The following is a 13,909-nucleotide window of genomic DNA, read 5'->3' as shown; positions in this document are numbered from 1 at the left end:
TTTATAAGAAACAATTATAAAATAATTAAAGAAAAAAATTTACAAAGAAATAATATATGATGGAAACAAATAAATCAAGAGATAATTGACACAATTATCATTATTTGTTAATTGATTTTGTATCTTTAATTTCTCTCAATGATCCTCATAATTATTTCCAATCAATTTCAATCTTCTTAAATTTATATTTGTTTCCCCATTTTAACAATATACACTTGTGGCAAGACTGAGACGAGGGCTGGGCAACTAGGAAGTTTCCTATAGTGTGACTAGTCCACAAACGCTTCAATAGCTAAACTTGATTAATTACTCGCCAACTAAGAATACTTATTGAGGTAATTACGTCCTAATCATATAACTAATACACGTTCGCGTTAAACTAATACGGAGATGATAGGAGACAGAAAGTATAACCCTTTATTGACTTCCCATTTCCATGTAGAAATTCTTCGATACACCAACAAAATGATCATGAACGACCACGTGGTGAATATGCTTCACGTGTTGTAATTTACACAAGCAACAAACGTGTCCAAATCAAACATATATATATATATGGAACTGAAGCTCGAAGATTCCCAGAAACAGAGGAAGAGAAGGAAAAAAAAGGATCAGATGGATGGTCATCACTTGTTCTCGCCAGATCTCGTGTTCCCAGAAGAAGACACGTTCTGGTACGAGGTTGTCGGAGAAGAGACCAATGCCTCTGTCGCGAAACAGAGCGCTTTCAGGCCATACACGAGGAACCCAGAAAGGGGTTCGCCGGATAAACCAGCCGGCGGCGGTGGAGGAACAACGGCGGAGGCGGAGAAGAACCTGAAGAAGAGGATGGTGGATTTGATGAGAAGTAACTGGGAGGAGAAGAGGAAAGCGGCGGCTCCGGCGAGAGAGAGATGCCGGCGACATATGATGAACGAGAGAGTGAGAAGAGAGAAACAGAGACAGAGTTACTTCGCTCTGCATTCTCTTTTACCCGCAGGAACCAAGGTAAAACTAACCATTTGGCATCAAAATGCATTCATCTTCCAAGTTATGGGTTCGAAAATGTTTTTCTTTTTTGGGTTTCAGAAGGACAAGAACTCGATAGTCCAGAGCGCGTTGAACAGGATCGAGGAGTTGCAGAGAGAGAAGAAAGAGTTAGAGAGGAGAATCCAAATGATGGAGAATGGGAAGGGGAAGAAGGTAGAGTTAAAAGTGGAAGATCCAGTTTCAGGGGCAGATTCCATGTTGGAAACCCTCACGTGCCTAAAAGCTTTGGGGGCAAAACCCATAACTATTCAAGCTGAGTTCTCGCCACAAGAATTCTCCACGGTCATGAGCGTCGAAACTCAGGTACTTCACACACACATATATATATATATATATATATGTATAATATAATTTACATGGAGGCATAGAACAGAGGAGAAGAGGAATTGATGGTGGGCGGGATTTGGCAGATAGCAGGAGACGAGGTTGAAAAGACAGTGGAAAAAACCCTCCAAGAAGCTGAATGGAAACTTCTCTTTCTCCCCCAACCTCCCTTCTCCAAATACTGAAGGTTATGGTTTTCATTTCATCACCCACCACCATCACATTTTTGCTGACTTTTACTATCATTATTGTTATTATTATTTTCATTTATTGTATTACAAATTCCCCACTGTCATTTATTTGACCATTACTTTGTACTGGATACATAAATTTACGTATTCGATCGCTGTATTATTAAAATAACTAGATGAGACCTGCGCGATGCGCGGGTTATTCTTTTTATTATTATTGTAATATATTTGTTTTGATGTTATGGAAAAAATATTAGAATATATGTAGTGTAACTTTATATATATATACATATATATATATATATATATATATGAAGAAATGGAGGAATTTAAATATCATTACATTATTATAATGTAAAATTATTCATATATATTTTTTGAAAAAATATGTTTAGAGTAATTTTACATATTTTTTCGGGATGAAATGCATGTATAGTCACTATCATTGCTGGTCTTACCCTATTTCTCCTTGCACTGTGGGAAAAATTTTATTTCAATTTTTTTAATTGAATAATAATGGAAAATGTTAGAATAATAAAATATACATAATATTTTTTAAAAAATTTATGTAAAATGTTTCGATCTACATTCATCATAGTATATTTTACCATTTTTCAGTTCTTTGTATACATTGAACATTCACTTCTACATATTTATACCGTCGCTATTATATTATAATGCAACAAAAAAAATTGAAGATTTTACCTACACACTTTGTTTCACAGACCATATACCTATAAAAACTTCTCTTTCTCCACTTCGAGATCAAAGTTTAAAACTTTTCTTTTGAATCATAAATTGTAAAACTTCATCTTGAACAATACACCGAAATGTCATCCCCCAGAACTTATTAAACAATATCTAAATAAGATCAAAACATGTATTATCTTCATTTTCTTTTTATCAAATAAAAACCATAATGATATATAAAAGTTAAGATCAAAATACCCAATTTGGATAGCTTAACCGGTGAATTGGGTATTCAAAGTGTCTGTTCTACTCCGAATTCGAATCATATGGTTGGCTCTGAGTCTCGAGATTAGTATGGATTTCGGCTCATTATGCTCGATTTTTAAAAAATAAGGTCCAAATGGATTTTTAATGTAATAAAGAGGAATTTTTGGTAATTATTTTAATTATAATATTTGATGAGATAAATTTAGTGAAATATATCATGCGTTATTTTTTTATTTAGGGAAAAAAACATTTATAAAATTAAATCATTATAAAATTATATATATAAACAACAAAAATAAATAAATATTAATATATTGCATATATTGAGTATTTTTTATTGCTACGCATATATATATATAGTTACATATTATATATATATACACATATATATACACACATAGATACATATATATATATATACCGACGTTATTTCTTCATACACATCCTGTATGTATAACATATATTTGTCGATTTAAATGATTCAACTTCAATTTAAATTTTATTATATACATTTAAAATTTTTAATTTATCTTTTATTAAAGATAATAATAAATTGAATGAAAAATGATTAAGTTTATTAAGTTTGTTATTAGCGATATTCATAACTTTGATAAGAATGAATATTATAATGAATAAGTTTGAAATTAATTATTCATAATAATATCATTTATCCAATATATATATATACACACCATGTACATAAATCATGTTTTCACATGAAAATCTAAAACAAACACATCAATTCAAACTTTAATTAATAAATTAAATAATAATAATAATATTAAATTCTATTTAAATCACCAAAATGGTTAAAATGTTTTACAATAAATATAAACTTACAAAATTATAGAGTAATATTTTACTTATCGAAAATGACAGAATGTCTAGCCATGCTTAAACCACTCATATTCCACCCACCTGATAAATTTCAATCAAAGTTAATAATCAGAACCCAGCCATGCTTAAGAAATATATTTTGAAGTCGAAAGAGAAACTCAAAGGGAAGGAGCATTGCACCTTTGATTTGATGTTCTAGAAACTGGCTACATTCCATATGTATATATATGTAAAATATCAAAGCATTAGAGAAAGTCAATTATGATTTTTTTTAATCGCAAATTTTATCATTCAACTCCAGCTGCAGATCTAAAATTTCCGAAAGGAAACACTTGATTAGAATTTTTCTGGAAACAGAAAAAATTTCCAAAGTGAAAGCCACCATGAATAGTAAAGAAGTGAATAGAGCAAAAGAGGAATTGAAGCGAAACTTACCTTCCTCTTAGGAAGTACATGATGATAATAATTTATATTAAAAAATGTACATGAAGACATAGCCAAGAGATGCAAGGTTATCTCTTCTAACATATATAAAAATAAAACAAAAAATATATCTTTATGTAATCAAAGTTAAAAAATTCTGTTTTTTTTAACATGATATTCTCATATTATTATTTTAACAGTTAAAACTTATTCAAAAATTGTCAGATTACCTTACATATTAATACAACACTATAATAATTCATGATCCATAAAAGCCCATCAGAATTTGAAATTGTGTCATGTAGGATGATGATGATGTGGCTTCATGATAATCCTTCGAATTTCTTTGCAAAAATATCCAAATAATAAAATCTTCTTTCTTAACACCAATTAAGTTAGGGGAAGACCAAATAATAATGGTGATATAAGTGGACTAAATATAATAAAGATGATTTTTCTAAACATTAGTCAACAAAAAATGTTCGATTGATAATGGTATTCAGATAAATAAAAAAGATAACAAATAAAATCTATTTATAAATTGAATTAAATTAAAATTATAGTAAGACATAAAACTAATAGTAAAATAGAGTTGTTTTAATAATACAATGTTGAGCTTTTTTCTAAATATAAAAATAAGCAAATAAAAGTTGCAATAATATATAATCTAAGGTTGCAATATGGGCACTATAGAGTTTTCAGGTAGGCCAATATCAGTTCTCAATATATATGTACACACAGTGCAATGCAGTTGTAAGCAATAGTAAGGGTTTACATGAGAGGAGTGGCGGAGAAACATCTTATTCCAAAGCATCCTTTGTTTATGTTCTATAGATTGAAAGATTTGTATTCTTGTTTACCAAAAATAAAGATTTGTATTCTAGGAATCATCCACTCCAAATCATTCGTTGGAATACATGGAGGAAGATGAAAATGTGTTTTATGTGCTAAATTATTGTATTTAATTAATTTAGATGTTTGTAACATAAAATTAAGTATATTCATCATATTCACAGTACAAATTTTAAAAATCAAATACATAGATCAATCGAAATTCCAAAAGTATATATAGTTTAAGCTATTCTTACAATTGAAAATTAAATCATGTGTGTGTCATAGTACCGCATCCTCGTACATCTCCAATTTATCATTTCTCGCCATCAGTTTTGCCTTCAGCTGAAACCACGACGGCTTACACACCACGATTCTAACTTTTTCGGTCAAATTCTGCATACTTTTAATAGCCAATAATATCTACTTCCTCATATCCCTTCTCGTAAGAGGAAGACGTGAACGAAAACAGCTTATGTCGGGTTTGCACCATTAAACTGTTGGGCGTAATGGATAGCTAACAAATGACATTTTAATTCTAAATTCAAGGGGAACGAACTATAACTTACCAGGCTCTCCATTCGGACCATTGTTTTCAACCCGTTTCCCCATCCCGGGAAGAAGATGGCTCCGAAAATACACAAAAAAATAATAATTGTAATGATAAGAAATTGTTGGACGGAAAAGCATGAATGGCGTTATGGGTAAAATGTTTCTGTCAGACCTTTTAAATAGTGGGAGATATAAAAACGAATTTCAATAGATGCAACGTGGAATAATAGGTATTTTAAGCGTTAAATAATAGGAATGAGGAATAATAGACGTTATGACTATTGTAATAGGACTAAGGAATACTACACGTTCTGACTTCAGGATTAGACGTTATTTTTGGCCGCATATTAAAAACCAATTAATATACAAATAACCATGCCTACATGGATATTTAAAGGTTATTAGATTTTTAGTAAGTCTTAAAAAAATAAATATTTTTAAACACCAAGGAAAAGTAAAATATTTGCCACATAGATGCTTAGGTGGCTTCACCAGAAGCCTTCAAACACAACTTTTAATATATATAGATTTACTACCATCAGCACTCATTTGACTTTTTTTTTTCTTTTCAAGTTTGAAACATTCACAGACCGAATGAAAGGTTTCTTCAAACATTTACAGCATTAACGTGGGTTCTTAAACTAAATAACAATAATTTTCTCACATCTCAGTAATTTTAACCTCATTATCTGTTTATAATCCCGACCCTTAAAAATTACGGCTTAATTTAACACCGACAGCATTCACTGAAGGATATAATAATGCCCAAAAAGCAAAAAAAATAATCCCAAATGATTCAAAGATCCATCATTCTGTGAAAGCAGGACAAAGAGTTCTGAGACATCTAAGACAGAAAGCATCAAAACGAGCGAGAAAACATTAACAAGGTCCATAGACAGACAAGACAAGGAACCAAACCCTAGATTGGGGGAGGGGGGCATACAACAAGGGACTAGTAATGAAAGGGTAAAAAGGCCATCACTTGAGGGGAATGAACCTGGATGAGTGAGTGGCACCGACACCAGGCCTACCGTGCTTGACGGGCTTGTAGGAGATGGAGAACTCGGCCAAGTAGTGACCGATCATCTCGGGCTTGATCTCGACCTGGTTGAACGTCTTCCCGTTGTACACTCCAACGATGCTTCCGATCATCTCTGGCACTATGATCATGTTCCTCAGGTGGGTTCTAACTGGTTCTGGCTTCTCACCTGCCGGCGCCTCTCTTTTCTGGCAATTCAACAAGAGTTTGTTATCAGTATTTCCCTCGCTGGACCAGTCCCGAAACGACGAGAAAACATGAGATAAACCCCTTTGAATTCACACTTTCAAAACTATGAGGTGACTATAACAAAACATCCATACATATATACCATCAAGGAAAGATTACGATACTAATCCAGACTCCAGAGTTATATAAGTGAACAAGCAGAGTAATTCTCAAGAGGCAGAAACTCCACTAATTATACATAAACCAATTGAGAAAAATCAATAAGAAAAATTGGACACCATTTTGGAAAATCCAATTTGCAAGACCAATACGCATGCTGCCAAAGAAACTGCATCACTTGTATGACCCGGACATTAAGCACATACCCAAAATATCACAAAAACTCCGGAAGAAAAAACAGGCAGATTACTTCTCCAATATACAAACAAAATTAGCTAAATAATCTCAATTAACAGAATCAAAACGAAAAACAAACTGGAAAATCAACAACAGCACCACAAGATCTACGTTTCAGATTCAAACCAAAGCTATTGAACTCACGGAAACAAACCGAGGTAACACACTTAATCCTAACGAAGAACAAGTATAGGACCCAAATGACAGAAACTACACTATGCAATCGTGTGGGCCGCATTTTGTGTTAGTCAAGGAGGTCTCAAAGGAGAAGAATAACAGTGAATCCAAAACAGGTCCAATCATATGACAGAGAAATCATAATGAACGAAAATTACCGCCTTACGGAGCTTCTTGATCAGGGCCATCGGCTTCCTCGTCAATCCTCTCTTGAACCTACAAAATCCAAATAGCAATCATCAGACATACCCAGATTAGAGCCAACAAACCCCTCCATTACAAAGCAACCTACGTGCTAATACCTACGCATTGTCAGGTCCGAAATCTCACCTTCTGCGAGAAAAAATAGATCAAAAGAAAATTCTTCCCAGATCCTCTTTTAGGGGTTTACCCTCTCCAATTCTTAGGGAGTCAAAACCGGTAGTGGTATATTAGAGATAATGAAGCATCCAACCGCCAAAAAAATTTCAGACATATATCAATTAGATAGTTGTCTCCAAGAGTCAGTGGTGCCGGTTTCACATTGTGTGATAATTTCTCCAAAACTTGGTTGTGCCTGCTGTCAAGTTACTTTCACACTGTGCGACTTTCGCACACTAAAGGAAACCACAGCAGACTCCTCTGAAGGAAAACTTCCTGAACGTTCTCTTTTTTGGCTGTCCCGCCGCTGCAACCTCTGGCTCGACATCCGCCTACGTATTCGCATACACTTACGATCATCTATTCGACGAATCGATCAGAGAAGAAGATTCAGAGACAGAGGGAGACTAACCATTGTTGGACCTCGTCGATGGATAAACCCTAAAAGCACGTAATGCGAGACTGTGGCTGCGTCGGCTTTGTGAGCGAAAACGAACAAAGGGCCGTTCGGCAGAGAATTTATATGAGCCGAGACGAAGTAACCCTAGAGGCAAAATTCTGTATTTGCAGTTTAGGGTCTGTATATTTGAAACGTTTTCAATGTAGCCCAAATATTTACAAACGAAAGCGGTGTCCTTATCTATTCTTACAAACAAAAAGCCGTTTAGAAAACACCACTAGAGAGAAAATATTATCCGAATTGCGAATATGTAAAATAGCTCTTCTAATTACTATCTTCATCAAATAAAATCGATTTCTTTAAAAGATTTAATCTTTTGTCTGTATTAACAAAATAAAACATTATTGTACGGCATAAGATATAACTGGACAATAAAGGGTAAAATATTACGTCCGAATTCAATGTGATTCATTCACCCTTTTAGTGATATAATTACGGCGTAAAAATGAAGAGGTAAAAAAGATCACTTTATTTATATCGGCGCGGAAATTATTTATTAGATGTCCGAAATAAAATAAGGGTCCATGAAACCAAAAAAAAAAAAAAAGAAAAGAAAGAAAGCGTCTAAAGGCCTCTAATTGACATAGTTTCCATCTTTGAGAAGGGCCTTTTCGATTCTCTTGATGGCAGTGCCCAGCTCTTTCTGGGCCTTGGGCCTAGAGGGAACTAAAACGACGTCGTTCCAAACAGAACCGGGCTTGATTATTGGGCTCGAATTCGGGTAAAGATCGTAAATAGAATCAGCATCCGGGTTTAGGTTGCTGACCCGTTTCAGGCAATCGTAATCCTCTGGGTCCACCAGAAGCTTACTCTCGCTGTCCTTCCACGCTATAAGCTGCAAAAAAAAAAGTGACACGCGTCATGACTCTCGAAAACGACGTCGTGGAGGTGGCAGTGGAATAGAAAACGGCATCGTTTTCGGTTATAATTACACGTGGAGGACCACCAACGGGGTTGGAGCAGTAGAGCCGAGCGTTATCCACTAGTTGGCAGTACTTTGGGAATGCATTGGCGAATCTCTTGTGGGATCGCAACTGTGAGTTCACCCTCACTGCCCTCTTCACCATTATCGCTCTCCTGTGTAAAATATCGTTTAATCCACCATTTGATTCTCAAAATTTCAATAATAGAAGATTCATTATATATATATATATATATATATACACCTGATGCCTCGGGCGACGGCGAGATAAGCGTCGCAGACAACGCCGACAAGTTCGATCCTGTAAGGTTTCCGGCCATGGCGGACGGTTTCCTCTTCGTGGGGAGGGATCTGTTCCCAGTAATGTTCGGTGGCGGAACCGTCGTCGGTGACTTTGTAGCCGACACCCATCCGGTAGCGATGCTTGTGTACGTTCCTCGCCATCTCGATGGTCTGCTCCACGAATGGCTCCCACGACAGTGTACCGTCCATTATCACGTCCCGTCCCTCGTTCAGTGCCGTCACCAGTAACGACGATGCTGCGTCCGTCGACGATTTATGGACCAGTTCGGCGGTCTGAAGCATATCGTCGTGGTGGCCTCTTGAGCTGAGAGCTCTGTAAATGACGTCGGTCTCCTTGAAGGCGTCCGCCTCCACCGTCACGGCGTTGGCCCCAGCCTCCGACCAGAATGACCTGCCCATGCGAACGGATGAACCGATGAATGTGTGAAAGTGAAGATTGATTGAGACTGGATTTGGTGTCGGAAAAAAGACAGACTCTTTGAGGATGTCTTGGAGGACGGTGCTCTTGCCGGCGCCCATGCCGCCGCCCATGAGGAGGAGGACGGGGCTGCGTTTGCTGTGCGAGACAGGCGCCATCACTTCCGTACAGTTGGTGGTCTCTCCTATGGCTTTCATCTCCGCCACCAATGTCGAGAATACCCTCGTCACTTTCAGATCCTTCGTCACCTTCTCGAACCTCAGTTTCCTGTTTTTTATTTTTATTTTATCATACATGTATACATACATACATTATATATAGCATATATATATATGTTTTTTATAATTTTATATGCGCGACTCCCAAGAAAGCACTCCGCGCTCTCCGCGACGTTCGTACCACGTTCTTATGTGTTGCAATTTGATTCGGTATGTATTTTTTTATAATCATTGCACATTTTCTTTATGGGTATGTGTAATTTAAACGTGTCTATATCACATATATATATATACACACAAAAGTGGGAAAGATGTGTCAAACCTTGTCGCTGCCATTACAAAGTCCTTGAACTTAGGGTTTTTCTGATCCAGCTCATCACCCAAAACCTTCATTTTCAAAAATAAAAAAGCAGAATACAATTTCAGATAATATAGTTAAAATGAGAATGATCTGAATCGTACGCATTGTTCAGCAATTAGAATGTTACGGAGTGTATACAGTAATATACTGACGTGACATCAGACCTAACCCCATCAAGATTCACGTGTTGGTTTCATTCCAAACTCGTACCTAAACCGAAACCTCTATTCATATACCGTACCTGACCCTCGGTTTAATCTTAATCAAATTCTTATATAGAGAATTTTAATTCCTTTTACAGAAAAATTTCATACAAGGCAAGGCAAACATTCATATAAAATTCCACGGTGTCTATTGGTTTATATTCATAAATTTATGTTTCTTTTTTCTAATCTTAAAACCGAACCAAAACCGACCCAAAACCGGAATCGTGGTTAGCCTAATGGCTCAAAAAGCTAATAATTAGTCTAATTAATTTATCATTATGACATGACCAAACGTATCTATCAGCGAACTAATCAATCCGAATAAACAAACAAAAACAGATGAAATTAAATTTACTAATAAAAAATCGATATATACATGTATGTATGTACCTGAGTGATGATGTTGGAAGCTTGGGTCCAATTGAAAGCAAAATAAGAGAGGATGCATCTCTCGAATTCTTCGATGAGAAGAATGTAGAGGGAATCGGCCTCCGCTTCGTTCCCCAAATACTCGAATATGTCCTCTTCGTATCCTTTCGATTTCTTCAGATACGCATTCGCCAGTTTGCAGAGCTGCGGGCATTCATTCGCATCCTCAAACCCTAATTGCCTCCCTTCGTTCATTTCATCCCCAGAAATACACACACATAAGTCAAACCCACCATTACATATACATGTATGTATAGATTGTATATATCCGTACCAACGTAGTGGGAGAACCTCTCGATGTTCAGACGGTGACCTGACTCTCTCCTCTCGACCAGAGGAACGATCCTGTTGTCCTTCATGGAACACTCTCCCGATCTCCGGAGAGCTTTTCCGGCGATGGCGGCTACAGACGCGGCGGCGATACCAGCCAGAGAACCGAGTAGGAGATGTCTGAGATTAACGGCTTTGCCTCCATCCCCACCTTCTTCTGAAGGAACTTAATAAGAGAGAGAGAGAATATTAGTATCTGGTGGTGTTTGTTTACTGGGAGAGAGAGAGAGAGAGGAGGCGCATTACCTGAAGGTTTCATGATTATTGGAGTTGAAATGAGATTCTGAGAGCGTTGAGGGGAAGCACTAAGAACGACCTGCGACTTTTATTTTCTCCTCTCTCTCTCTCTCTCTCTGACTTTTCCTCGTCGCAATTTGTGGATTATTTAATATTTTTAGTATTTTAATTGCATTTTATATTAGCGTGTAATGCGTGACGGAAAACCTCCGTATCACATCATTAATCATTTCCTTTATTTAAATTGCGGTTTGTTATTCCATCATTTCTTTATGTTTTTTCTTGTCGGAATTAATCATTGCCGATATTTAACATCCTCCACTCACACAAATACTCATATACATATACAAATCCATACAAATATAAAAATATAATTGACGTATCTAAAAATTCATAATGCACATAATTTCGAAAGATGAACAAAAATCCAACATCAAACCACAATCTTATTTCCGTATGATTGAGCATGGTGGATAAATTTTTAATTTAAATTGCCTTCATTAAATTTGAATATATAATACACAACTTTTTTTTTTATAATCAAATAATACACAACTTGCTAATAAATAAGAAGCTAGAAGCCTAACATTTTTCTCTGTCGAATTTTCCGACGAAGTTCCTCTTCCGACGGAACGCTGCCGCCATTTTTAGCGGTGGCCCGCCACCACGCCGTCAGCTCCTCCTGCCCAAAAACCCATTTTAAAATTAATAAAAATTAATATTATTTTTTTTTACAAATTTGCCGTTAATATCTTAATTACCTCAAGAAAATCGTGGTTGGAGATATACTGAGACTCGACCAAACAAGTCGTCCTTCCGACCTTAACCGAGATCGAGTTCTCCGACCTTCTTGCTGAACTTTGTTCTTCCACTGTCCCTGTAATTACCTCATTGTCAAAAAAACCCGACACGAATCACCCAAACATTCAAGAACCAATAGTGATTTGATTCAGTGGTATATACACACACACACATATACATATATGTATGTATACCGGTTATGCAGGCGACGTAGTACCCTGTTCCTCCGAGTCCTTCTTCCCACTTCCCGAGCCTCAACCGCAAGAAAAACCCTTCAAGATCCGATCCAGACACCTTTGAATTCATCCACCTGATGGGCAAATCAAAGATTGAAATCCAAAACTTGATGGGCACAGATCAAGAATGATGCCACACTGTGACAATAGTTCCAGACATGAGAACAACAGTCTCAAACGTGACATGAACCAGCAACTTACTTGAGAATATCTGTTCTGGACAAGCGGAGAACTCGGACAGCGTCAAAGACTGCCTCTGGTACATCTATGGCTTGATTGTCACCGGAATCTTGAACAGAGAATTTCGGACCGGAAGTAGAAGCCATCATTCCGGCTATTGTCCCCTCGAGATGTCTACTTTTGTTTCCTTCGGCTCTTGAGTTGCGCCATGGAGCATTCGGGCATGTGGCAGCCCAGTGGTTGAGCTGAAAACATCTAATGCATACACCAGAAGCCTTCTCTCTTCCGTTCTGAGCATTAATGTTTCGGATAAGTAGATCTCTGAGCTCGTTATCGGTTACCTCTGAGCAATCCCGTAGATGATGACCCTTTTTCCCGCAGTAGAAACAGGTTAGGGTCACCACCGATCCCTCCACTTTCCCGGCCAAATCCAATGGGACGATGTGTTTGATCACACCCAGTCTTCTTGCAAACAGAGAAGCCAATGCTTCCGATGATTCTATTCTCGGGGAAGCAACTACGAGATTCAGGTTATTCTGCATCAAGTTTGAGTTACCATAGCCCCGGGCACAATCCTCCTTTGTTATTTCCTGGGAATCACGGGTTTTAACCATAACTGAAACCGATTCATTTGCCTCCTGGACTCTGATATTGATTGAAGAAATTCCATCATGATGTCCGTTGCTTTGCAGACAAGAGTTTCTTGAAGAAAACCTGCTTATCCATAAACTTCTTAGAGCACTGTTCCTATTGGCGAAAGTTTGAATTTCTTTTCCATCAGGTTCAGGGTCTGATGTTTTATCTCGGTTCGGCTTAGACTTGTTACCCGAGGGAGGAGAGCTTTTCCTGTCTTTGTCTGAATAGCTCTCGTGGTTGCATGAGTTTTTGTTCTCGGAAGACACTGACACATGATTCCCATTGGTAACGAGAACTTGTTCCTGGAAGTTTGGAAGCAACTTCCCACGGCAGCTTAAAGGGGCAGCATCAGTATCACATTCCTCATCCAAGAGATTCACACAAGCATCTTGAATGTTTCTCCTTGGGCAATATATGGACTGGAAAAAGGATTGGAAACCGGTATAGTGTTGTTGATCATCGTTCCTGTTAACATGATCATCTGTCTCTGTGACAGTGAGAGCTCCGGCAGGAGAGTGGTCCTCTTCTTTTTCTTCATTTGCTTTCCAGAATCCCTTCATCATGTTGGATATCCAGTTCATGAAGGAACTATCTTGCCTGAGTTTCGAAGTTGACCCCTGACATTCTTGAATTTGCATTTTGAGCCTTTTGCTCCCCACAATCATCTGCCCCTCGAAGTTTGCTCTTCTCTTGCCCCTCGTTACCAAACCGGCACTGTTACAACTTTCCACGCTCCCAAAACTCTCAGCATCATCATCACCATCATCATCTATATCTTTCTGAGTTCTTCCATCAATGTTTACATCAGAGAGAGCTTTCTCTTTCTCTTTTCCTTTTCCCTTTGCTTGATATTTGCGGGAACCGCTC

At 37.1% G+C, this 13,909-nt stretch overlaps 4 protein-coding genes across 9 annotated transcripts in view; 1 reads left to right on the top strand and 3 right to left on the bottom strand.

Annotated features, from left to right (window-relative positions):
• The first annotated feature begins 351 nt into the window (after positions 1 to 351).
• On the top strand, positions 352 to 1,623 carry LOC104801097 (transcription factor bHLH92). Of its 2 annotated transcripts, XM_010524197.1 has the most exons (3): positions 352 to 987; positions 1,069 to 1,332; positions 1,440 to 1,623. In XM_010524197.1, the coding sequence occupies exons 1-3, from the start codon at positions 556 to 558 to the stop codon at positions 1,536 to 1,538; spliced, it is 795 nt and encodes a 264-aa protein (XP_010522499.1). In that variant the 5' UTR covers positions 352 to 555; the 3' UTR covers positions 1,539 to 1,623. The 2 variants fall into 2 exon arrangements, with proteins under 2 accessions (XP_010522499.1, XP_010522498.1); XM_010524196.1 differs by having other exon boundaries at positions 352 to 1,332.
• Positions 1,624 to 5,903: 4,280 nt separating this feature from the next.
• Positions 5,904 to 7,820, bottom strand: LOC104801555 (40S ribosomal protein S15-4-like). The gene is made up of 5 exons (XM_010524865.1): positions 7,718 to 7,820; positions 7,553 to 7,637; positions 7,276 to 7,288; positions 7,104 to 7,161; positions 5,904 to 6,371 (listed from the first exon to the last, which is right to left on the bottom strand). The coding sequence occupies exons 1-5, from the start codon at positions 7,718 to 7,720 to the stop codon at positions 6,123 to 6,125; spliced, it is 408 nt and encodes a 135-aa protein (XP_010523167.1). The 5' UTR covers positions 7,721 to 7,820; the 3' UTR covers positions 5,904 to 6,122.
• Positions 7,821 to 8,219: 399 nt separating this feature from the next.
• LOC104801096 lies at positions 8,220 to 11,315 on the bottom strand. Of its 3 annotated transcripts, XM_010524195.2 has the most exons (8): positions 11,199 to 11,312; positions 10,897 to 11,118; positions 10,584 to 10,807; positions 9,949 to 10,013; positions 9,466 to 9,675; positions 8,932 to 9,381; positions 8,698 to 8,842; positions 8,220 to 8,600 (listed from the first exon to the last, which is right to left on the bottom strand). In XM_010524195.2, exons 1-8 carry the CDS (start codon positions 11,209 to 11,211, stop codon positions 8,340 to 8,342), a joined length of 1,590 nt encoding a protein of 529 aa, XP_010522497.1. In that variant the 5' UTR covers positions 11,212 to 11,312; the 3' UTR covers positions 8,220 to 8,339. The 3 variants fall into 3 exon arrangements, with proteins under 3 accessions (XP_010522497.1, XP_010522495.1, XP_010522496.1); XM_010524193.2 differs by having other exon boundaries at positions 8,932 to 9,675; positions 11,199 to 11,315; XM_010524194.2 differs by having other exon boundaries at positions 8,932 to 9,675; positions 10,897 to 11,109; positions 11,199 to 11,315.
• A 348-nt stretch (positions 11,316 to 11,663) lies between these two features.
• Positions 11,664 to 13,909, bottom strand: part of LOC104801095 — a 4,361-nt gene continuing 2,115 nt past the window's right edge. For 2 of the 3 annotated variants that reach the window (XM_010524190.1, XM_010524192.1), the window contains exons 5-8: positions 12,428 to 13,909; positions 12,185 to 12,300; positions 11,951 to 12,066; positions 11,664 to 11,871 (exon numbers count right to left, since the gene is read on the bottom strand). In XM_010524190.1, coding sequence (XP_010522492.1) covers positions 11,764 to 11,871; positions 11,951 to 12,066; positions 12,185 to 12,300; positions 12,428 to 13,909 — 1,822 coding nt within the window. In that variant the 3' untranslated portion in view covers positions 11,664 to 11,763. Of the gene's footprint in view, positions 11,872 to 11,950; positions 12,077 to 12,184; positions 12,301 to 12,427 lie in introns of all 3 variants that reach the window. The other variant, XR_769843.2, reaches the window with a different exon arrangement.

This window comes from Tarenaya hassleriana, unplaced genomic scaffold, assembly GCF_000463585.1.
Source record: "Tarenaya hassleriana unplaced genomic scaffold, ASM46358v1 Cleome7, whole genome shotgun sequence".
Taxonomy (NCBI): Eukaryota; Viridiplantae; Streptophyta; class Magnoliopsida; order Brassicales; family Cleomaceae; genus Tarenaya; species Tarenaya hassleriana.
The sequence above is the reverse complement of the archived record's forward strand: the minus strand, read 5'-3'. Positions and strand labels throughout refer to the sequence as shown.